General features: G+C 48.3%; 2 protein-coding genes across 3 annotated transcripts in view; one reads left to right on the top strand and one right to left on the bottom strand.

The window, feature by feature from the left end:
• Positions 1-201: 201 nt before the first annotated feature.
• Positions 202-22,369, top strand: SLC16A14 (solute carrier family 16 member 14). Of its 2 annotated transcripts, XM_056121196.1 has the most exons (5): positions 202-460; positions 5,727-5,870; positions 12,851-13,819; positions 19,051-19,215; positions 22,015-22,369. In XM_056121196.1, exons 1-4 carry the CDS (start codon positions 202-204, stop codon positions 19,200-19,202), a joined length of 1,524 nt encoding a protein of 507 aa, XP_055977171.1. In that variant the 3' UTR covers positions 19,203-19,215; positions 22,015-22,369. The 2 variants fall into 2 exon arrangements, with proteins under 2 accessions (XP_055977171.1, XP_055977163.1); XM_056121188.1 differs by lacking the exon at positions 22,015-22,369 and having other exon boundaries at positions 19,051-19,255.
• FBXO36 (F-box protein 36) overlaps positions 20,655-24,610 on the bottom strand; it is a 109,180-nt gene continuing 105,224 nt past the window's right edge. Inside the window, exon 5 of the mRNA XM_056121415.1 lies at positions 20,655-20,713. Within this exon, the coding sequence (XP_055977390.1) occupies positions 20,655-20,713 (59 nt within the window). The remainder of the gene's footprint in view (positions 20,714-24,610) is intronic.

Genomic DNA, 24,610 nt, shown 5'->3' with positions numbered 1-24,610 from the left:
CCCCCACCTAGCCTCACCCTTGGGGCATAAAGAAAAAGAGTTCGTAGTTGAGCCCAATGCCAATGCTGTGTCTGAAGCCCTGATAATACTCCAGTTACTTTGGCTGGCATGGGAAGGTGGAACTGCTCAGAGCAGGAGATGGTCTCTATGGCCATGTCCCCTGACCTTCTTTGTCCCCGTGTTTCAGAAAACCTTGGAAAAATGTATACAAGTCACGAAGACATCGGGTACGACTTTGAAGATGACCCCAAGGACAAAAAGGCGCTGAAAGCCCACCCCGACATCGATGGCGGCTGGGCCTGGATGATGGTCCTCGCCTCCTTCTTCGTGCACATCCTGGTCATGGGCTCCCAGATGGCGCTGGGCGTCCTCAACATGGAGTGGCTGGAGGAGTTCCACCAGAGCCGCGGCCTCACGGCCTGGGTGAGCTCCCTCAGCATGGGCATCACCCTCATCGTGGGTACGTTCCCCAGCCCCCAGAACCCCAGATGTGGCCCTGGGATGCTTTCTCTGAGCTGGCTGGGCTGATGCTGGACACTCTTCTCTGGCGGTCAGAGGCATGTGACTTAGGATGTTGGGACGGTTCTATGGCAGTCACCGCTACCCTCCTTCTCCAGAGCTTTTCCCCACTGTTCAAATGAACACTGGGTCCCCATTAACCAAAACTCTCTCTTCTTGAGCCCGGAGAGATATATCTATCTGTGTGATAGATCCGGCATTGATCATGTGTGTGTCCAAGCCTGGTTTGATTTCCCAGCACCACACATGGTTCCCTGAGCACCATCACCATGGCCCAAAAAACACCCCCCCCCCAACACACACACAATAAAAAGCATCAGTGTATGTGGGGGGAGGCAATCTATGCTTCTTCCAATGATTTGCTATTCATGACTAAGGACTTGAATCCAGTTCAGAGTTTTGTTGATCTTGGCCAGTGCCCAGTCAATGTTATTTGGGATAATACCAAAGGATGACATCAATAAGCACGGTAGTGCTATTGATTGGAAACCAGGACAGAGTGTTATTTCTCAGGATGTGTTGGTGGCTGTCTACTTAGCAATGAGAATGACTGCTGAAGGAGTTCTAGAATGAAATCGTCTTAATTGAAAGAGGAGTGTAAGAGAATGGTGGACGGGCCATTAATGAACTGACTCCATCCACCTGCCCTGTTCAAACCGGGACTGTTTGTTATAGGAGAAGCAAGGGAGGGAGAGAGCTGCCTGGAGGGTGGCTGATACCACTTGGCTTCCCGACTGCCACATAATGTTCCCCTGAGCCCTGAGGAGAGTGATCCCTACCACAGTTGGGTGTAAGCCTGGAGCACCATGGGGCGTGACCCAAATCTCCCTTCCCCTGCCCTAAAAAGTACCTCAGAGGAGTCAGAGGCCACAAAAGGCTGCTTCCTCACCCTACAGAGTGTCCCTGGCACTGTCAGCCCCGGCTCTGCAGGTGAAGCCTGAGCCCTGAGTGCAAATCCCGGGATGGCACCCCAGTAGTGCTATTGGACTTCAGTGCCTGTCTGTGCCTACAAAAGGCAGGGAGGGGGCTGGAGCGATAGCACAGTGGGTAGGGCATTTGCCTTGCATGCAGCCGACCCAGGTTCGAATCCCAGCATCCCACATGGTCCCCTGAGCAGTTCCAGGAGTCATTCCTGAGTACAGAGCCAGGAGTAACCCCTGAGCATCGCCGGGTGTGACCCAAAAAGCAAAAAAAAAAAAAAAAAAGGCAGGGAGATGCAGTGTCCAGGGGCCTCACCCTGGACAGTCACAACGAGGGGCCATGCCAAGAGAACCGGAAGTTCAGAGGAGTTGTTCGCCTCTGAACTGTGGGCAAGACCCAGATTCCTGGATACGTGCCCCTTGCCGGTGACCCGGAACTCATAGAGAGGGCGGAAGTGTGGACTCTGCCTACTGCCCCCGCCACCCGGGAATCTTCATCAGAGAATGCAGGGGTCTGCTTTCTCCTCCCCCACCACTGCCTTAGGCTCTGTGGGGGGCTCTCCTTCATTTGGGGCTTCTGCTGTCCCACACTTCCCTCCCAGGGTGCGCAGCCATCGACACTGGTTGGGTCATGGGGCAGATTTAGAGCATCGTAGCTCTGACTTCCTTCCTGAGTGGAGGTTTGTCTTGCTTGGTTGGTGGGGGCGGCGGGGGGGGGGGGCACCCGTTTCTGCTTTGCCCTGCCGGCACTGTGTGTGTGTCCCCTAAGGCTAACTCCTTTATCAGTCAAGTGCTTATATCGAGGAAGCCCTAATGCATTCCCCTTGCTCTCAGGCTCCTACCGACTCTACACTGTAGCTTTCTGGGGTGCCCACATTCTTTCTGAAAGCTGCAGACAGGCACAAGCTCACATCGGGCCCTTCTGCTGCATGGGAAGTGGTGTGGGCCCTGCTGGCTTTTCCAGCTTACAAGGCTGCTGAACAGGGCTAGAGGGATGGTCCCGCAGGGTGGACACTTGCCTTTTATATGTGACCATCCCCGATGGTCATCTGTTCCCCGCCAGGAGTGACCCCTGAGCATCGCCGGATATGGGCCCCAAACAAAACAAAACAAAAGGCCACTGAACAGTGAACCAATGAGTTAGTGTTTTTCTCTTCCTTAGCCACTCTTTTGAGTAGTGACATTGTCATTACATTAGGCAAATAAACATTTATAAAGAAGCCAAAGGCGTAGACCTTCGAGTCATGGCTTCTGAATTTCAGTGGCTCCGAATCCCCTCGGGCATATGTATCTCTATAGTATACCTAGATGTATCAGTGGTTGTATACATTACTTGGTTTATATAACATACGTTAATTTATAGCAAGTGCTTATTTTACTTTATTTGTGGGGTGTACCAGAGCCAGTGGTATTAGAGCTTACTCCTGGCTCTGTGTTTCGGGGTCACTCCTGGAGGGGCTCAGAGGCCCATATGGGATGCTGGGGATAGCATGGGGTCAGCTGAATGCTAAAGAAGTACCTTGACCACTGTACTATAGCTCTCTGACCCTCATGGATTTATTTTATATTACATGGTATATTCATAATGATTTTATTTGCTACATTAAGTTTATTCTATGATATCTATTTACTACATTTACTAACTTTCTATAATGTAACAGGGATAATCAATGTCTTTTTTTTTTTTTTTGCTTTTTGGGTCACACCTGGCGATGCACAGGGGTTACTCTTGGCTCTGCACTCAGGAATTACTCCTGGCGGTGCTCAGGGGACCATATGGGATGCTGGGAATCGAACCCCGGTTGGCCGCATGCAAGGCAAACGCCCTACCCGCTGTGCTATCTCTCCAGGCCCCCAATGTCTTTTTTGTCTTTTTTTGATGCTTTTTAAACCTGGCTGAGTTTGAGACCCCAGGGATACACCAGGCAATGCTGGGACCACACCATGGTTGGAGGGGTTGCGGGGGGATCACACCCAGACTTTGAATAGCAGAGGCTTGTGTTCTGCTACTTGAGTTACTCCCTTACCCTACATTTGTGTCTTTATCGCTTTTAGGATGATTCAAAATTATTATACTACCAAGACCAAAAAAAAAAAAATACCCAGCAAACAAAATAGCATTTTATTAGCAGATTGTATCCAAATATACTCATAAGCATAATTAGGTCTTTAACGAGAAATTTTATTTGAGATTGGGCTAAAAGAGGAACCTCCGTGGAAAGTTTATCAAATGTATGAAATCTCCTTCATCCCTCTCGGAGAACCCGGCAAGCTACCAAGAGTATCCTGCCTGCACAGCAAAGCCTGGCAAGCTCCCCATGACGTATTCGATATGCCAAAAACAGTAACAACAAGTCTCACAATGGAGACGTTACTGGTGCCCGCTCGAGCAAATCAATGAACAATGGGAGGACAGTACTACAGTACTACAGTGCTATGAAATCTCCAATAGACCCACCTAAACAGTCGACAGACCTATTAGACAGTAATAGGTTTTGTATGTCAAGCAATAGTGTCATACTTACCAAAATCCAACAGTGATCAAAACCAAGATGAGGGCCAGAGAGGGGGTACAGTGAGTCAGGCACTTGATCCTGCACACAGCTGACCTGGGTTCAATCTTTGGCACCCAGTAAGATCCCCAAGCCCTGCCAGAACTCATTCATGAGCACAGCCAAGAGTATGCCCTGAGCACAGTTGGCTGTGGTCCCAAACAAACAAAAAAACTAACATGAGGTTTAAAATATGTGTCTTTGGGACTGGAGCGATAGTACAGCGGGTAGGGCGTTTGCCTTGCACGCAGCTGACCCAGGTTCGATTCCCAGCATCCCATATGGTCCCCCAGCACTGCCAGGAGTAATTCCTGAGTGCAGAGCCAGGAATTAACCCTTGTGCATCGCTGACTGTGACCCCAAAAAGGCAAAAATAACTCTATAAATACATAAAAACAAAATATGCGTCTTCCTGAGTATTGAGCATAATCTCATTATGTTGCTATGACTTTGTGGTTAAGGAATCATTGATCAGGAGGCAAGTGTTAAGGCCAATGTCGGCAGAAATTACTACCAAAAAAAAAAAAAAAGGAAGAGAACAAAGAGGGTTGGCAAGAACCAGAACTACACAGCAAGAAACCATTCATTTGGACTTAAATAATTAAGTTTTTAATGGGGCCAAGTGAGCTGGAGGTCAGGTGACCGGCACCTCTTGTAGGAAACATAGCAAGCACCTCTGTGCAAGCCTGAGGGACCCATCGGGACCCCCTAGCAGTCTCTCGTAAGTGTGAATCAGTGACAGTTCTTTCTTGCTGGGTTTGCTCAGGGCTCTGAAGCTTGGAGGACCCCAGATCCCTCTAGATCTGCAGCCAAAAACTTGCTTGTTGTACTATCTCTCTGGCCCCAGTGGAGTCAAGAGCTTACATGTGGGCCCAGAGAGCTCCCACAAGGTGCTGGAACACAGGGTTTGGTTCCATCGATCCCAGGTACTAAGGCAGCTCCAAGCACCACTAGGTGTGACTCCCCACCCCCCAAACAAAAAGACTCAAATGCCTAGAGAGACTGAACGAGTCATGTTGATGAGGTGGGGGCAGGCGTCAGCCTAAAGGGAAGGGTAGTGACTGCGGCAAACTAGAAGAAGTGGGGAGAGGCAGCTAAAAGTGGCAGCTTCTGCCCAATCCTGGCTCAGGTCCACCGTGGGAAGATATTCTGGGCTGCCATTGGGGTGTTTTCATTCTCTCTCTTGGTTTTCAGATGTTGGCAACTGATTCCAGATGCTTTTGATTTTTTTTCTTTTTGGGTCACACCCGGTGATGCACAGGGGTTCCTCCTGGCTCTGCACTCAGGAACTACTCCTGGCGGTGCTCAGGGGACCACATGGGATACTGGGACTCGAACCCGGGTTGGCCACGTGCAAGGCAAACACCCTACCCTCCGTGCTATCACTCCAGCCCCAATTCCAGATGCTTTTAAACAGGCACCCACACACTGCTTCATGCTCCGAGAGCACTCATTCACAAGTCCTTCTTCCAGTAAGACAGTGAACAATTCTTCTGAGGGCGGGAGGAGGGAAAGGTCTGTTTCAAGTTTCTTTAAAAACCCGCCACCCTGTGCTCTCCAGTAAAATGATGAAGCAAATCTCTGCCACGCCAGACTGAGATGCTGGACAAAGGGTGTTGTAGCTTAACGCCTCTTAGCGCTTTGGTCCTCGTTCTCGGCCTTTCTCTGAGGCTTTGCTAGGATGGCCTGGAAAGACAACGTCCTCCATCATCTCCTTTTCTGTGTTCCGTGACAGGACCTTTCATTGGCTTATTCATCAGCACCTGTGGCTGCCGACGCACGGCCATCGTCGGGGGCCTGGTGCATGCCCTGGGCTGGGTGCTGAGTGCCTCCGCGGCCAACGTGCATTATCTCTTCGTGACTTTTGGAGTGGCAGCAGGTAAGCACTTGGGTTTCGGCATGCCGCTACCTGTTTCTGTGTATGTTTGGGCAATGAACTGAATGCCAAGAAGAAGAAACTCATTCTAAGTTTTTTTCTTTCTTCCTTTTTACCCCAGTCTCACCCTCTACTCCTCTACTCCAAGATATGTTTAAACATATAATTATATATTATATTATGTATACATAATAAATATATTTATATCAAATTATGTAAGGGCTGGAGCAATAGCACAGCAGGTAAGGCGTTTTCCTTGCATGCGCCCGACCTGGTTGACCCAGGTGCGATTCCTCTGCCCTTCTCAGAGCCCAGCAAGCTACTGAGAGTATCTCACCTACACGGCAGAGCCTAGCAAGCTACCCGTGGCATATTCGATATGCTAAACACAGTAACATGTGTCACAGTGGAGATGTTATTGGGCCCGCTCGAGCAAATCGATGAACAATGGGAGGACAGAGACAGTGATAATGATTATATCAAATTATATATTATTATGTATATGGGTGGGCTGGAGAGATAGCACAGTGGGTAGGGCGTTTACCTTGCAAGCTGCTGGCCCAGCTGAGCCGGGTTCGATTCCTCCGCCCCTCTCGGAGAGCCCGGCAAGCTACCGAGAGTATCTCACCCGCACAGCAAAGCCTGGCAACCTACTCGTGACGTATTCGATATGCCAAACACAGTAACAACAAGTCTCACAATGGAGGCGTTACTGGGCCTGCTCGAGCAAATCGATGAATAATGGAGGACACACACACACACACACACACACACACACACACACACACACACACAGTATATGGGTCAGAAGGATAATACAGTGGGTAACCCAGGTTTACATGCAGCCAACCCAGGTTTGATTTAATTTTTTTTTCTTTTTAATTTGCTTTTTGTGTCACACCCAGCGATGCACAGGGGTTATTTCTGGCTCTGCACTCAGGAATTACTCCTGGCGGTGCTCAGGTGATCATATGGAACGCTGGGAATCGAACCCGGGTCAGCTGCATGCAAAGCAAACGCCCTACCCACTGTGCTATTGCTTGAGCCCCAGGAATGATTCCTGAGCACCGAGCCAGGAGTGAAGCTTTAAGCACAACTGGGTATTGACCACATGCCCTTCCCATCCCCCAGGAAAGTATTTTAAAAGACATATACACGTAGGGTCTATACCCAGCCATGTGCAGAGGTGGGGTGTACCCAGCAGTGATGGGACACAGAAGATCAAACTCAGGGCCTCACGCATGACAGCCATAAGCCACTACCACGGGAGCCAACCCCTGGAGACACTTTTATTTTTGGGGGGGGAGGGGTTGGGTCACACCTGGCGATGCACAGGGGTTACTCCTGGCTCATGCACTCAGGAATTACTCCTGGCGGTGCTCAGGAGATGCTGGAAATCGAACCTGGGTCGGGCAGCGTGCAAGGCAAACGCCCTACCCGCTGTGCTATCACTCCAGCCCCAGGAGACACTTTTTAACAGAAAGCTCTTGTACAATGCCAACTGACAATTGCTTTTGTCTCCCTCTCGGGACTGAATCGATTCCATTTCCCCTTGCCTGGTTCAAAGGAGAGTTTCTTTCTCCTCGGAAGGTAGGTAATCATTCCAGGTAGAATGACTCGCCCACGTAGTAAGGAAATAACATTCTCTTAATTAATAACTGCAGGATAGAGCATGAATCACAGCCTAATCATTTTCTCCTTCAGTCCCTTTCAAATGAATGAAACAGCAGTAAGCCCCGCACACGGGGAGACACTGGGAAGTAGAAAACAGGAGGGCAGCTAGAATGGCACTCCTGGGGTAGGACGTGGTGCCAGGCAGAGAGATTTGAATATCTGCTCTGCAGACCAACCTCCCGGTTTCTATTTCCTTTATCCACGGGTCACAGAATTCCCAGTGATAAGTCATTCTTTACTGACACAAATGTATTTCAAGGAACCACATGCAGGACAATTTTTTTTCCACCTAGAGTGACTCCCCCACCCTCACCCCCCACCCACCAGTGAATGCCACATTTGCCGGTGGTGCTGGAATAAGAGCTGAAAGTGAGAGTTTGAATTTGTCACTTATTCCCCCCCACCGCCCCGCACCCCGGGCACATTTTATCTGCATGTCTTTGGGGGTAAATCACAGAACCTATTTATTCCTCGGCTGCAAGATGGGATAATTAAGAGTGCTTGGTTTATAGATTGTTGAAATGAGTATATAAATTATATTAAATGATATTGGTTATATTAAATTAATTATATAATATTAATTATGGGCTGGAGCGATAGCACAACGGGTAGGGTGTTTGCCTTGCATGCAGCCAACATGGCCAACCCGAGTTCGAGTCCTCCGCCCCTCTTGGAGAGCCCGGCAAGCTACCCAGAGTATCTCGCCTGCACGGCAAAGCCTGGCAAGCTCCCCGTGACGTATTCAATATGCCAAACACAGTAACAACAAAGTCTCCAATGGAGACGTTACTGGGCCCGCTCGAGCAAATCGATGAACAATGGGAGGATAGTGACGTAGTGACATATAATATTAATTATATCATCAATTTACATTGATTATATAAATCTGTATAAAGAAATTAGAGCCAGAGCAATAACACAGCAGGCAAGGTGTATTCTTTGTATGCAACTGACCCAAGTTCAATCCCTGGCACCCCATACCTGTGTCTTCTAGGGAGTGATCCCTGAATGCAGAGCCAGGAGTAAGGCCTGAGCACTGCCAGGCATAACCCCAAAAGAAAAATAAAGAAACAAAGAAATTGACATGGTGCTTAGAATATAACAAAGTGTCCATATGATAGTATCACCGTATCTCATTTTTATTATATTGTAAGCTGAAGTTTATGTTTCTAGTAGAAGATGGTGAATTCAAATATCTTCTGACCATGTAATCTGACAAGTTGATTCTTGTGGGTGTACATCTATTCACACACACAACACACACACACACACACAAAACCATTTTCTTTGAAGCATAGTCTGAAAACCATCAAAGGGCCTGATAATAGCTCTTTTTTTTTCCTCAGGGGGCAGGGGACACATACAACTGTGCTCAGGGTTTATTCCTCAGGGTTTGTCAGGTCTTGAACCCAGTCAGCTGCATTTGTAAGGCAAGTGCATTACCCACTGTACAATCTCTCCAGCTCATGATAAAAAATTACAGTTTTTTTTTTGGTTGTTATTGTTTGGGGGTCACAACCCAGCTGTGTGCTGGGCTTACTCCTGGCTCTGCACTCAGGGATTGGTCCTAAGGATAGTCAGGGAACCATATGGATGCCAGGGATCAGACCCACTTGGCCCGGTGCAAGACAAGCACCCTACCCACTGTATTATCACTCTGACCCCTTGTGATAATAACTCTTAAGAGTGGTGTAAGATGTTTCGCCTGAGTTTATGAGAAACACAGCAGCTCAGTAACTGGAGCTAGCGCTGGGATTTTTGTATTATAGACGAGGAAATAAATAATCCTTCTGCTGAGATTAAGGAACTAAATGGGATCTCTGGACAGGTCCTGGAGGTCCTCTAGATCCTGGTCTGGTGATGTTACGTTATAGGGACAATGACTTGATCCTAAAAAGCAAGACTTTCTCGTCATTTAGAGATTTGGGGGGGAAGGGGTGTAGAGTTTGGTCCACACCCAGAAGCCCTTAAGGGCTCCTGGTTCAGTGCTCAGGAACCTCCCAGCAGTGGTTGGGGATCCATTTGGTGCCAAGTATCAGACCCTCTCCTCCCCCATGCAAAGCATATGCTAAGCCCATTGAATATTGATCTACCTCTGGAGAGATGGCCCAGCTATAGGGTGTTTGCCTTGCACACAGCCGGCCTGGCTGAGCCAGGTTCGATTCCTCCACCCCTCTCGGAGCGCCCGGCAAGCTACCAAGAGTATCTTGCCGCACGGCAAAGCCTGGCAAGCTCCCCGTGACATATTCAATATGCCAAACACAGTAACAACAAGTCTCACAATGGAGACGTTACTGGGCCCGCTCGAGCAAATCGATGAACAACGGGGGAATAGTGCTACAGTGCTCTCTGGCCCTCATTTGGGGGTTTCCAGGGCTACATTCCTCACTTGAATGACATTGTATTCATGGCAGTTCATTGTTTATTGATCCATTTAATATTATCCACCTGGTTTCATTAATGCATCCATTCCCTCATTTGCTCAACAAATATTTATGGGTGTGAAGAAGCAGGAAGAAACGCAAGAGGCTGGGGCAAAGGAAGTGTGTATGGATATAGTTTATTGAGCCCACTCTTATTCTTTTGTTTTTTAAGGTATATTATAGAGTACACTTCATTAATTTTTCTTTTACATTCTTTTCTTTGGGGGAGACACTCCCAGCAAGGCTCAGGGACCCTCGAGAGCTTGAGCTATGCTAAGACGGATATGAGGAGTTCTGGGATTGAACTCAGGGCCTTCACCTTGCAAGGCCTCTATAATCAGTTGAACACCATGCCTGACTCTTATTTTTTTTAATTTAATTTAATTTTTTGCTTTTTGGGTCACACCTGGCAATGCTCAGGAGTTACTCCTGGCTCTGCACTCAGGAATCACTTCTGGAGGTGCTCAGGGGACCATATGGGATGCTGGGAGTCGAACCCGGGTTGACCACATACAAGGCCCTACCCGTTGTACTATCATTCCGGCCCTGACTCTTTTTTGTTTTTTAAATAAAAGTTGCTCACAATATTTGATTATATTTAATATTCAAACACCAATCCCACCACCATTACACCTTCCCACCACCATATTTCGGTGTTTCCATCCCAAACCCAAATCCCTGCTCCCAAAGCAGAACCAAAATAATTTATTTTGTATTGCTTGTTAGGAATAATCCACTAAAAGTGAGACCAAAAAAAAGGTTTTCTTAGAGGAAAGTAGGGTATGAAGATTGTTGTACTTCACCCAGGAGCCATTAAGCCCTTCTATAAGAGATCAGTAACTTGTTGATAAAGGTTAAGCCTTGTGTGCTTTTCATTATATATGTGTGTGTGTGTGTGTGTGTGTGTGTATAAATTTATTTCCCCCTAAGATTGGTTGCCTTCTACTTTAAGCCCAACCAAATGTGGTGTGCTACTCTTGGTATATATTGGTGATGTAAAGTATGAGCACTGTAACACTGTCCTCCCGTTGTTCATCGATTTGCTCGAGCGGGCCCAGTAACATCTCCATCGTGAGACTTATTGTTACTGTGTTTGGCATATGGAATATGGCACGAGGAGCTTGCCAGGTTTTGCCGTGCGGGCGAGATACTCTCGGTAGCTTGCCAGGCTCTCCGAGAGGGGCGGAGGAATCAAACTTGGGTCGGCCATGTTGGTCGTGTGCAAGGCAAACGCCCTACCTGCTGTGCTATGAGATGTCTAGGAATAGATTCGCTCCCAGGTAAGGCCCGTCCAACCGTGTAGAGAGTGGACGTGATCATGGCAGCAATTGAGTTCCAGAGATTTTCATCTGGGTTCCTTAGGGTAGGGAGGGGCCTCACCCACACCCCTCTGGGTTGCCCCAATTGAAACAGCCTGGCTCGGGGTCTGGAGGCATGGCTATGGTATATCGTTCTGTACTCTCTTCTGAGAAATTTATATTGAGTCTCTCGATTATGGCCATTAATGAGGTTATATTACATGCCTGACTCTTAAATGTTTTAGAATTAAGGGAAGCTTCTTTCCTCAAGTTTTTCTAATCATTACCCTGAAATCATACACTGTATGGTCATTATATTAATGTAATTGTTTATAGATAAAGTAAAGTAAAGGTCCTCCTGTTGATCATCGATTTGCTCGAGCGGGCCCAGTAACGTCTCCATTGGAGACTATGTTGTTACTGTGTCTGGCATATCGAATACGTCACGGGGAGCTTGCCAGGCTCTGCCGTGCGGGCGAGATACTCTCGGTAGCTTGCCGGGCTCTCCGAGAGGGGCGGAGGAATCGAACTCGGGTCGGCCATGTTGGCTGCAAGGCAAACGCCCTACCCGCTGTGCTATCGGATATTTACATTTAATAATTAGCACCAACTCCCCCCCCCTCCACCACCACCACCACATTGGCCTTTGGTCACTATAAATCACAGGCTTCTGACTGTCTAAGAAAGATACATATGAAAATCAGAGGAGAAAAACAATCACTACTGTGCAATTTAGACATACAGTGGTTCTCTGTGTGTGCGTGTGTGTGTGTGTGTGTGTTGGTTTGGAGGTCACACCCAGCAATGCTCAGGGCCTACTCCTGACTCTGTGCTCAGGGATCACTCCTGGTAGGGCTCAAGGAACCATTTGAATTGCCTGGGATCAAACCTGGGTCAGCTTCATACTAAGCAAGTGCCTTTCCTGCTGCACTATCTCTCTCTAAGTGTGTGTGTGTGTGTGTCTATGTGTCTGTGTGTGTGTCTAGTTTTGGGAAGCCACACCCAGCAGAGGTCAGGATTTCCTCGTGGCTCTGAGGTACTGGGGGACCGTGGAGAGAGTGGAAGGATGGACTGGGTCAGCCGAGTGCCCAGCCTTCGCCTTCCGGGGCCCTGTCCTGTTGCCCAGACCCCATGTCTGTTTGATGCTCCATTTTCCTCCCCTTAACCCATCCAATTCACCTGTGAATATAGGGGCCTATTCTGCAAACTGCCTGGAGCGCCCTCCATCCCTTTGTGAAAATAAATAAAATACCCCAAATATCCTGGGTACTTTCATGCCACTTGCATGAACCGCGGTCTCTTGAGTCCATTCACTCTCACCACCGTTCACCAACACAGTCAGGGCGTTCTGGGCAATGCCAGGCACCCCAGGGGTGAAATGGTAGGCAGAGCCCCACCCTGGGCTCCCGGTCACTGCTGGACTCTGGGCAGATGGGAGGGAGGTGGGGCCAGCACGGACCTGTCCCACCATCACTCCTCCCCCTCCCCCTCCACCCCCACAGTGCAGAGGCAATGACCAGGAGATGCTGCAGAGGGCGGGTCCTGACCTGGCAACTGTATGTGTTTCCTCCCCTCTCTACCCACGCAGGCCTGGGCAGCGGCATGGTCTACCTGCCCGCCGTGGTCATGGTGGGCCGCTACTTCCAGAAGCGCCGTGCCCTGGCCCAGGGCCTCAGCACCACCGGGACGGGCTTTGGGACCTTCCTGATGACGGTTCTGCTCAAGTACCTGTGCGCTGAGTATGGCTGGCGCAATGCCATGTTCATCCAGGGGGCCGTCTCCCTCAACCTGTGTGTCTGCGGAGCGCTCATGAGGCCGCTGGCGGCTGGCAGAGGGGGAGATGCTCCCCGAGGCAGGGAGGTGTCAGGGCACCCAGCCGTGCCCCCAGAATCGGTCCCCACCCTCCGTGGGCCTCCGGCTGGAGCGGCTGAGAAGGAGGACGGGGAGGCCCCGAGGGTGGAGGAGGCCCCTGCAGACCAGGAGCCAGCCAGGCCCCAAAAGAACAGCTGGGCCTTGCGAGCGCTGAAGAGCCTGAGCCAGCTGCCCCTGCGGGTCCGGGGGGGCTTCCGGGACTGGCACGCGGGCTACTTCGGCACCGCCTCGCTCTTCACCAACCGCGTGTTCGTGGCCTTCGTCTTCTGGGCACTGTTCGCCTACTGCAGCTTCGTCATCCCCTTCATCCACCTGCCCGAGATCGTCAACCTGTACCACCTGTCGGAGCAGAACGACGCCTTCCCGCTGACGTCCATCATCGCCATCGTCCACATCTTCGGCAAGGTCCTCCTGGGCCTCGTGGCCGACCTGCCCTCCATCAGCACCTGGAACGTCTTCCTGCTGGCCAACCTCACCTTGGCGCTCAGCATCTTCCTGCTGCCGCTCATGCACACCTACGCCGGCCTGGCCGTGGTCTGCGCGCTCATCGGCTTCGCCAGCGGCTACTTCTCCCTCATGCCCGTGGTCACCGAGGACTTGGTGGGCACCGAGAACCTGGCCAACGCTTACGGCATCATCATCTGCGCCAACGGCATCTCGGCCTTGCTGGGGCCACCCTTCGCAGGTGAGAGGGGGCGGGGCGGGGGTTCGCAGGGCTGGAGCCCGTGCTGTGTACATCGGGAGAGCTGGGTGTGAGCCCCCCACATTGTGTGGACCCCCGACGACCTGCGGGGGTAAATAAAGGCGTCCGGGAAAAGGTGGGAATCCAAGCCAGTAGCGGCCCCCAAGCTCTGCCAGCTGTGGCCCCCTAAACAAAGAAGTTGTGTGCTTGTTCAACATGTGCTTCCTACGTTCAATTTCTCACAGATACATTTGAGCAAGGGACGCTTGCAAGCTCATCCGTGTGGAATGAAGATGAGTTTCTGGGGCTGGAGCGATAGCACAGCGAGTAGGGTGTTTGCTTTGCACGTAGCCGACCCGGGTTTGATTCTCAGCATCCCATATGGTCCCCCGAGCACCGCCAGGAGCAATTCCTGAGTGCATCACCAGGTGTGACCCAAAAAGCAAAAAAAAAAAAAAAAAAAAAGGATGAGTTTCTGAGGGGCTGGAGCCATAGCACAGCCTGTATGGCGTTTGCTTTGCATGCGGCCGACCTGGGTTCGAATCCCAGCATCCCATATGATCCCCTGAGCACTGCCAGGAGTGATTCCTGAGTGCAGAGCCAGGAGTAACCCCTGTGCATCGCCGGTGTGACCCAAAAAGAAAAAAAGGAAAAAAAATGATGAGCTTTTGATATTAATTGTGCAGGATGAAGCCACCTGGCTGGCAGCAAAACAGGGCTTGTGGGGGCCGGGCACCCAGGTAGGGCTTGGAAGAAGGCAGCCCGTGCACCCCCCCCACACACACTCTCCGCCCAGCAAACTCTGATTTTCTCCTACCGAGAGACGGGGGGAAATTGCTGGCTACCAGCCCCTCTGTTGTTAGGTCCGTTTATGCCCCCTCTCTGGACTCTGGAGCACACCCTGCAGTGCTCAAGGAGTACTCCCAGGTCTGCTCGTGGGGGTGGTCCTGGCTCTGCTCTCAGCCCTTAGGGGTCACCCCTGGCTATGTTTAGGGACCATAAGAGGCGCTGGGGATGGAACCCAGGTCAGCTTCATGCAGGGCAAGTCCCCCACTGGCAGTACCATCTCTGCCGCACCAGTGACTTTCGTGTGTAGCTTAATCTCCTCATTCACGTAGTTGGCCACGTGCAGACCATGACACATGACTGATTCTTACGAGTATTCATTAAGGTAGAAGGCATGTTTCATGGTCTCTGAGGCTTTTTTCCACATTTTAACTTCTTGGGCATTGGAATACATTGTACAAAGTCCTAAGAAAGCATTGAGTCATGCGTTAATTTGCAGGTATTAAATATTCTTTTTATGGTGTGTTTGGATTTGGTACTGAGAGGCGACTCCTGGCTCAGTGCTTGTGGAACCATGTGGTGTCAAGTATGGACAGAAGCATCAGGTTAGAAGCCAGGAAATACTGTAAATTAGGTTATTGAGTTATTCGTCGATTGCCTCGAGCAGGCCCCAGTAACGTCTCTTTCATCCTAGCCCTGAGATTATATTCAAGGCTATTTAGGAGAATGAGACCCATCATTGTTACTGGTATTTGGCATATTTGGTACGCCACAGGGAGTTTGCCAGACTCTGCCCTGTGGGCAGGCTACATTCGATAGCCTGCAAGTTTGTCCAAAGTAGGAATGAGATAATAAGATGTCATAAAAAGATGTCCTGATAAGATGTCCACGGGTTCCGGGAGCTGGATTTTATAGTCTCTGAGTCTTGGCTGTTGATGGAATTACACGGCGCCAGGGGGCCAGGTGGTGGGTGTGACCCCCGCCTACTGGAATTTGGAGGATCTGGGTGGAGGATGCTCGACTCCAATCCGAGTAGGCTTGGAGATCTTGGCCCCGGAACCCACATGACTTTGTCCCTCTGCCAGTACCTTCATGTGTGCGGAGAGTGTTCTCAGCATGGTGGTGGCTAACCCCCTATAATGCCCCTATAATGCCGAGGTTATTGTGTAAACTCAAAAAAACAGCAACAGTCTATCTCTCCTGCTGCCCGCGTTCGGTAGTCTCGGGCAGCTTCCCCCACCCTGGGGAGGTCGATGGCGATGGGCAGGCAAAGGAAGGAAATGAGGGCCAGGCTGGTTGGTGTCAGCTGCAGTTTATTCCAGTCCTCTCACCATTCACTCCTGTCTCTCCTCTGCCTCCCCTAGTCCACTCTTACAGTCTCATTATATCCCCCAGCATGAGGGGTTGGGGTAACAATTACACATAGGTGTGGTCACAATCAATAGGGGCAGAGTTCTTTCCCTCAGGGAAAGCCGCTTCTAGGACAGATTCTCATTATGAGGTCGACCCACCCTAGAGGGGAATCCCCTGGGTGTGTTTCTCCTCTCCTTGTCCAACAAACATATAAGCATACATAATATAAATCATTTTGTATGGATACAGTAAGAAATACCTTAAATTTATAGAATTGTTCTCTTAGGGCCATCTCGATCTCAGACTACAGTGCTCAGGCCAGTTAGTCTTTCCTATCACCTAGCAGGGTCCTAGTCTCGTTGTGACTTTTGGATCATGAGAGCATCTATCCATGATCAAGCTCTTAACTGATAGCTAAGAATGGTGACACTTTGGCCTGGCCCATTTCGATGCCAGGTTAGCTCACAGCTTGCCCTGGGTCCATTCAGTCCCTTGTTGGGACCTTGGGGTGTTAGGAACTAAGGGCAACTGAGGCTTAAGCAGATGCCCTGGAGTGAATAATATTCAAAGCCAATTAAATCCTAAGTTTAACTGTCTTCCTGTGTCTTTACAAAAAGGACACTGCATTAAAGTGAACTATTCAAAAGACATAAGGAGAGGAGAAAGGCAATGTTAACTTGCAATACAATTTCAGTGTCCTAGAAGGATCTGACCTTACAAATTAACCAGATTCTGATTAGGGGAAAAGCTGATTAACTGGTTGGGGTGGAGAGCATAGAAGTGGTAACAGATAAGAAAGGAATGGAAGTGACTTGGGGGGCAATGTGATGGCTGTGACTCAATGAACCTAATCTCCTTGTGGCAAGGGGGAATGGGCAAGCCAGTGTTAAGCCTAAAATATTCGGAGCTATATTCCAACAGATTATGATATTCAAGTATTATCTGAAAGAACTGACCACTTCATCAGCATTGAAAACTGGGTTTTTGAAAAGGTCAGCTTATAAAGATAAATCATAAAGATAATTTATCATTGTAACTTATCAAATGATAAAGATACGTTTCAGGTGTAGCTATCCATGGGAATTTTATGAAACTCAGAATCTGTTGGAGTGAGCGAGAGTCACTCCCTCTGCCCCTGCCTCTTTTGATCACAAATCAAATCACAAATCATCCTGTTATTCGTCGATTGCCTCGAGCAGGCCCCAGTAATGTCTTCTTCATCCTAGCCCTGAGATTATATTCAAGGCTCTTTAGGAGAATGAGACCCATCATTGTTACTGGTATTTGGCATATTGGGTACGCCAAGGGGAGTTTGCCAGACTCTGCCCTGTGGGCAGGCTACATTCGATAGCCTGCAAGTTTGTCCAAAGTAGGAATGAGATAATAAGATGTCATAATAGGATGTCGCGCGGTTCCGGGATCTGGTTTTTATAAAAAAGTCACGCGGGTTCTGGGGCCGAGATCTCCAAGCCTACTCGGATTTGGGCCGAGCATCCTCCACCCAGATCCTCCAAATTCCAGTAGGCGGGGGTCACACCCACCAACTGGCCCCCTGGCACCGTGTAATCCCATCAGCGGCCAAGACTCAGAGACTATAAAAACCAGGCCTCTTTTGATATAGCCTCGGAACTCTTCAGAAGAGTCCTGGGGTTCTTTTTCGAAAAGATTTGTGGTTCTGTTGTGGGAAGGGGTAGGATGAGATTCCCATGTTGCTCCAGGTCTGAGCCAGCCTCAGAATTAGCCTGAAGGGCTGCATGGTGCCAGAGGACCCGGGTTACCTCTCCCTGGGTCCCTGCCCATCCAGCAGACTGGCTGTCATGCCCACAATTTGCCCCCGGGTGCCATCTTAGTGCACCAACAGCCCTGGCCCAGAGACTCCCAGTTGAATCCCAAAATGAATTAGTGCCATACAGAGACGTCTCTGGAACCCAGCCATTTACAATCTAGAAATTTACATTTATAATCGTGGCCTTGCCCGCTCTCATGATATTCACAATGAGCAATGGAAAATAAATTATCTACCCTGGCAGGTGGGCTTGAATGGTGGTGGGAAATTTCAAGCAAAACATAATGCCCCAAATGAGAGAGAGAGTATTGGGGAAATTGTCTGCCATAGAGGCAGGGTGAGGACTGGGATGTGTGTGGTGGAAAATGTGCACTGGTGGAGGGATGGGTGTTTCATCATTGTATGGCTGAATCTCAAACACGAAAGCTTTGTAACTCTCATGGTAAAGGTAAAGGTAAAGGTAAAGGCCCTCCCATTGATCGTCGATTTGCTCGAGCGGGCCCAGTAACGTCTCCATTGGAGACTTTGTTGTTACTGTGTCTGGCATATCAAATACGTCATGGGGAGCTTGCCAGTCTCTGCAGTGTGGGCGAGATACTCTCGGTAGCTTGCTGGGCTCTCCGAGAGGGGCAGAGGAATCGAACTCGGGTCGGCCATGTTGGCCGCGTGTAAGGCAAACGCCCTACCCGCTGTGCTATCGCTCCAGCCCTCGTTTCTGTGCCCGCTTGAGCAAATGACTCTCATGGTAATACAATTTAAAAAAAAAGTAATGTGGAGTTCATGCCCAATTTAGTCAGCTTAATCAATGGCTGAATAAATAGCAGCACTCCTACATTATTTAAAAAAAATTAGCCTGAGGGTCTCCCCACAACCCTTTTTTTTTTTTTTTGCTTTTTGGGTCACACCCAGTGATGCTCAGGGGTTACTCCTAGCTCTGCACTCAGGAATTACTCCTGGTGGTGCTCAGGAGACCACATGGGATGCCCGGGATCGAACCCAGGTCAACTGTGTGCAAGGCAAATGCCAACCCACTGTGCTGTTGCTCCACTCCCGCCTCCCCAACCCTTTGTGTCTGAGAAAGGATCCCAATGTCTTACTAGGAAAATGCAGCTAGCACCAGCCAGACACCGAAAACCAGTTTCCAGAATCTGCCCTTCCCCTAAGCCAAATGGGCCATTTGGCTGTTTGAGGCATTAAATCACTCATCAGTTCCTTATTGTAGAAAGCCGGCTGTCTGTAATAGTTGTTTGCTTTGTATTTCTTTATCCACTGCATTTCTGTGAATAGACTTTTTCCTTCTCGTTTGCAGGGTGGATCTATGACATCACACAGAAGTACGACTTCTCCTTCTACATATGCGGCTTACTGTACCTGATAGGAATACTCTTCCTACTCATTCAGCCATGTATTCAATTTGTCCGACAATCCAGAAAAAAGTACACGGAAGGGGTCCGCGTCTAGCGCAGCATTCCACGTGAGCATTCTCTGTGTTCACGCCTACCTCGTATGGCTGCTGTGGGGAGAAGTTGGGGCCCACCCTTTGAAAGCAGCTCTGAGTGGTTAATACCACGGTCTCTGCATCACTGGAAAGCGTTGCTGTCTCTCCATTTGGGGAGAAGCCATGCTGCGAGGTACTCAGGACCCCATGTAGGTCTTAGAGATGACGTGGTCCTTCAAAGATAGCCTGTGACATCACTTACCGACACTGTTCTCTCCTGTCACCCACCAGAGCTCAGGTTCTAGATAGAGCCTGTGTAACCAAGATTTTTTCAAACCGAGATTTTTCATTCCAACTCCTTCTACGGAAGCGGAAAATCAATATCTCAGTGCTTCTGGAAAGCTTACCAGATCAATAGGTCTTAAGCCCAAAAATGTGGCTCGGTTTCAGAAATGAATTGTCATGGGCAGAAATAGATTGGTCTACCAATGTAAAACAAAGGCAGGCTCTCGCTTCAAAGGTGATGTATCCTGCCCTATGAAAGATGCGCTTTCTAGTTTTACGACAGAATTCTGTAGTGAGGGAACATAGTTTCTATATCTTCTGGGTGGGAGGGGAGCAGAGAAACATTGGGATAAAAAAGAATCCTAATTCAGTATCCTACAGTTAGAAAGTGACTCGAGGTAAAACTTTACCAAGTAGATAATTGCTGATGACCTTCCTAGTGCAAGTCCTGTTCATACACATTGGCATTGAGTTAAGGGCTATAATTCCAACCCTTTGTCATCAGCCTGTTCATTTGGGAACATGGTCCATGGCCCATCACCATTCTGTTGGTTTGAAGAACAGTTTTGGTGGTTAAAATACTTCTGGCACATGATACTGACCTAGCTGGTCAGATGACGGAAGAGGGAGGGTAGGAATCACGGTAGCATTGGTCTTGGTGCCCGTGTGCCTGGCATTGGGGGCTGCTGGTTACTAGACCGTCCTCAGCCTGAGCATGGTCTGCTGTGCAAAGGAGAGCTAACTGCATTCAGACAGAAGCTCCCAGAGCCTCGGCATCCCCCCAAATACCCTTCCTTTATCTGAGACTTCTATTTTTCTAAGTCGTTTTTTTCCAGGCTGCAGAATGTTCTTCCCAGAATCCTCCCCGCCTTTTAAAAAGCATTTCTGGCTGCCTTACTGGTTTGCACAGATTTTTGAATCACTTCAAGTCTCTACTCACAATTGCTCATCACGAAGAAAATCCTTTCACAGCGTCTGTGGTCAAATTTACCCCAAAATGGAAACAGGTCATTCTTCATCATCCTGGGGAAATTTGCAGTGTCCTAGTTGCTGGAGTCACAGAGCCCCCCCCCCCCAGAGCTCACTGCAGATGGTTTCACCCGTCCCCACCGCAACTTAGATGCCATCAAACCATTTCCTCCCTGTTCATGATGGATAGTATCGACGTGTCTCCCTTTGTTTCAGCTCCATTATGTCCCGATCGTGTCGGACAGGGCACCCCCGATGTAACAATAATAATAAAAGGCAGCTAATGACAAGGAGAAGCGAAAGTGTAGCTAATAGGCACACTCGATATTACTGCCAATGATTCGCGGATGGCGTGTAAATTGTAATAGAGCCTAAATTGCATGTCATACTCCATTTGGTCCAATACGCTAATCTATTTGCTATCATTACAGTTTGGGCTGTTAAGGAACCCTGCTCTCTCTCTCTTGATAAAAGCAATCTTAAAGCTGAGGCAAGGCTCTTTCTCTCTCTCGCTCTCTCCCTATATATAGACTTCCCGTAAAATCAGAATTAGATTGAAAACCATGTCGAGTGCTTTAAAACTACTTCTTCCATCTCTCGTGCTCAAATTAACAAGAGGCAGGTTTAAATACTTTGAATGGTGCTATTGCTGATGCATTTTGATAAGAGCTCATCACATTTCTGGTTGTGCATCACAAATGTGAGTGAGTGTGTGTGTGTGTGTGTGTGTGTGTGTGTGTGGTGCTAGGAATCGAACCCAACTCTCATGCATGCAAGCAAGGAAGCACTTTACCACTGAGCCACATCTCTAGCCGAAATACAAATTTTCATCCAGGGATCCAGCTTTCCTTCTGCCTGACATATACCTACCAGCTCATGCTGTTTATACAGTTTGATTTCTTTACTGTAGAAGTCGACAGAAAGTCAAAACATGCTTACACTATCCACGTGGTCGACAGAATGCCAGAGAACTCTACCAATACGGAGAGCCAACAAAGGAAATGTCCTGTTAAAAATATATAATCTTAATGGTTATTTCAAGGTACTGTAAAAGGTTCATTGTCGAAGGTCATGGTTTCATGGTTCTCCCCCTCATATATCAAAGTTATTTTAAATTTACTTATGACTGAATAAATGTTGTCCTATTTGAAGATGGCTTTTGTGTACCATCTCTCTTTTCTTGGAAAAAAAAAAACTCCTAAAACAAAGCTGATGATTAGCCAACGCTAAGTCCAGCTATTCAATGTAAAGTGCATATGCATTTTAATCTGGCAGTTGCATCTCTAAAATGTTTTACCGCCTATGAAAACAAATGAGAACAAGGATTTTTGATGTCCTGGTTGTTGCATGAAAAGTTGGACATCATTTTAACGTCCATCCTTTGGGAATAATTAGATCTGGAAGAATGGTACATTGCAATTTATGTAACTATTTGCTTAAAAGATTCCAGGGAAAACTAGAATGCTGTTTTCAAGATCAGTTTCAAAAAGAAAAAAAAAAGCAAGAGGAAAAAAATGACACACTTAATGTTCGGATTATTATGCTATTGCGAACAACCCACGAACGCATTTATTTATACAGCTTGTCTACGTGTTGGGCATTTCTGAAAGGAAATAAGAAAACGGCCTCAGGAGAGGAAACTCTGGGACATCTGGCTTCTTCCCTGTGGCCGTGATACTGTTCCGATTTAAGACTTGTATCCAGAATGATTTCCAACACAGGTTCCGGAGTCTCCTTCCTGGCTTTAAACCATGGGGGTGAGGGGTGGAGGAAAACCCGTGGTGGTGAGGAGCTGACTCTGCCTTTGAGAGAAGCTTGTCTAGCAGCTGATTTTCTGGTGCCCTGAGACCAGAGACCCGCTCTCAACAAAACTAAGAGTCAAACCTTCCAATCCAGTTCAAATACTGGTCCTGACTCGCTGGCGTATTTCCTTTGTGCCAGCATCCTGGCTAACAACTATCTGGAGAGGACTCGTGGTACGTAACAACTTCTCCTGCTAAGCCGTTCTGCTTACGAGGTCCTTTTCCAATCAAGAAACGCCATCTGGGCTTCCATCAGAACTAGGCAGAGCTCCTGTCCTCGGGGGGGATGGATGCCCGCAGGAAGAAGCTGCAAGAGCAGAGCACCGAGTCCAGAATGAACTGTGACTTGTAACAGCCTCGCTCAAATGATGAGGGCATGAAAGCGACAGATTCCGTCAGACCCCCTCAAACAGTTGAACTGCCGCTGGGGTATGACTGCTTGTCAAACGAAGAACACGGGCAAGCATAAGGTTTTCACTTCTACAATGCTTGGTTCTCAAACCCCTTTCCCAGTCCTAAAAACCAACAAAGACCCAAAGAGTTTCTGTTTTAATAGGCTCTACCCAAATGCCACCATCAACCGGGAAAACAAACAAACAAACAAACAAAAAAAAACAGAAATTTTAGAAATATTTATGTACTTCTCTAGAAAACAATAATGAGCTCCAGATTAGTGTAAAGAACACACTTTTATAGAAGTAACCATATGCACCTACGCCCCCCCTCAAAAAAAAAGAAAATGTTAGTGGCCCTGTGTGATATTCTTGTGAATTTATTTATCTGGCCTAATTCACAGCTGGATTCTTAAATTTGCTTCTGCATTCGGTCTTTTGTGATAAATGGTTCTGGCTGGCCTATATGAAGAAAATTCAGCCTCAAGCCATACATAATGGAAAGGGGAGGAGGACTTTGAATAGGCTTTACAGATAATTGTGGATTTTTGTAATACCACATTGAAACTCGACAAATGCTCTTCCTAGAAATCTGACACCATATCAATAAACTTTTCATACAATGTTACATTAAAAACCAGCCATCTGCCTTGTGCTTTGTCCATTTGTGATGTTATAACAATGCTTTTGTCATTTGGAAAATATCGGTCCAGTGCGTTTTTCCAGCTTTGCCAGATATTTTTGATTTACATGTACCTTTTGGTTGTTGCGTGGTACCATTGGTGTGAAATGCCCAGAACGGGTGGATTTCCATGTAGCTAGACAGTTATATAATTCATTGTCCAGGTCAGAGAGGAGAACGGAAGGTGAGTGACTATCAAAGACACAGAGTGTCTTTTTTTGTGGGGGGCGGGTGACAGAAATATCCTGGCCTAGAAAACAGTGCTGTTTGCACAGATTTGGGACCCTATTGCAAAACAGTGCTGTGTATACAATTTTTTTTCTTTTGGGGTCACACCTGGCGATGCACAGGGGTTACTCCTAGTTCTGCACTCAGGAATTACTCCCAGCAGTGCTCAGGGGACCATATGGGATGCTTGGAATTGAACCCGGGTCGGCTGCGTGCAAAGCAAATGCCCTACCTGCTGTACTATCATTCCAGCCCGTGTATACAGGTTAAAAGGGTAATATCACAGCAGGTAGGGCACTTGCCTTGCACACAGCCGACCCAGTCGACCCTGGTTCGATTCCTCCGTCCCTCTCGGAGAGCCCCCACCCACCCCCCCACCCCCCACAAGCTACTGAGAGTATTGTGCCCGCACGGCAAAGCCTGGCAAGCTAACTGTGATGTATTCAATATGCCAAAAACAGTAACAAGTCTCACAATGGAGACATTACTGGTGCCCGCTCGAGCAAATCGATGAACAGTGGTAGGACAGTGCTCAAATTTTATGTGAATTGGCCACTGGGAAGCGGTATTTGATACAGTCTGAAACAAAGGAAAATTTTTTCTGACCTCTTGGGTCCTTGGACTGGTCAAGTAATCAAATCAGTATCTGAGAGATTAGCCAGAGGGGGGAAATATAACACTGAATTACACGGGTCTGGGGGAGATGTGTGGGGGTCCCACACAGACACGGACTCCAAAGCCAGGGGGGATAAAACGGGGGTACAGATCCTGAGTCTCACTCAGAGAGCAGCTTGGGGGTTCAAGAAAAAGGAGGGATTCTCACATAAAATTTGTTTAAAAGAATTTTATTTATTTCTTTTTGGCTTTTGGGGTCACTCCTGGCAATGCACAGGGGTTACTCCTGGCTCTGCACTCAGGAATTACTCCTGGTGGGGCTCAGGGGACAATATAGGATGCTGGTGATCGAACCCGGGTCAGCTGCATACAAGGCAAATGCCCTCCCCGCTGTGCTATGGATCCAGTCCCTCTCACATGACATTTTAGCATGAATAGATATATATGTAGTTTTATAT

This window comes from Sorex fumeus, unplaced genomic scaffold, assembly GCF_029834395.1.
Source record: "Sorex fumeus unplaced genomic scaffold, SorFum_2.1 ptg000005l, whole genome shotgun sequence".
NCBI classification, from domain to species: domain Eukaryota; kingdom Metazoa; phylum Chordata; class Mammalia; order Eulipotyphla; family Soricidae; genus Sorex; species Sorex fumeus.
This window is presented reverse-complemented; position numbering and strand designations above follow the sequence as displayed.

What these genes read in the sequence shown, in the direction of transcription:
- SLC16A14 (XM_056121196.1), top strand. Translation starts at nt 202, where the DNA reads ATGTATACAAGTCACGAAGACATCGGGTACGACTTTGAAGATGACCCC. An exon ending in GGGCATCACCCTCATCGTGG is followed by an intron (nt 461 to 5,726) that starts GTACGTTCCCCA and finishes GTTCCGTGACAG; the next exon opens with GACCTTTCATTGGCTTATTC. An exon ending in GACTTTTGGAGTGGCAGCAG is followed by an intron (nt 5,871 to 12,850) that starts GTAAGCACTTGG and finishes CTACCCACGCAG; the next exon opens with GCCTGGGCAGCGGCATGGTC.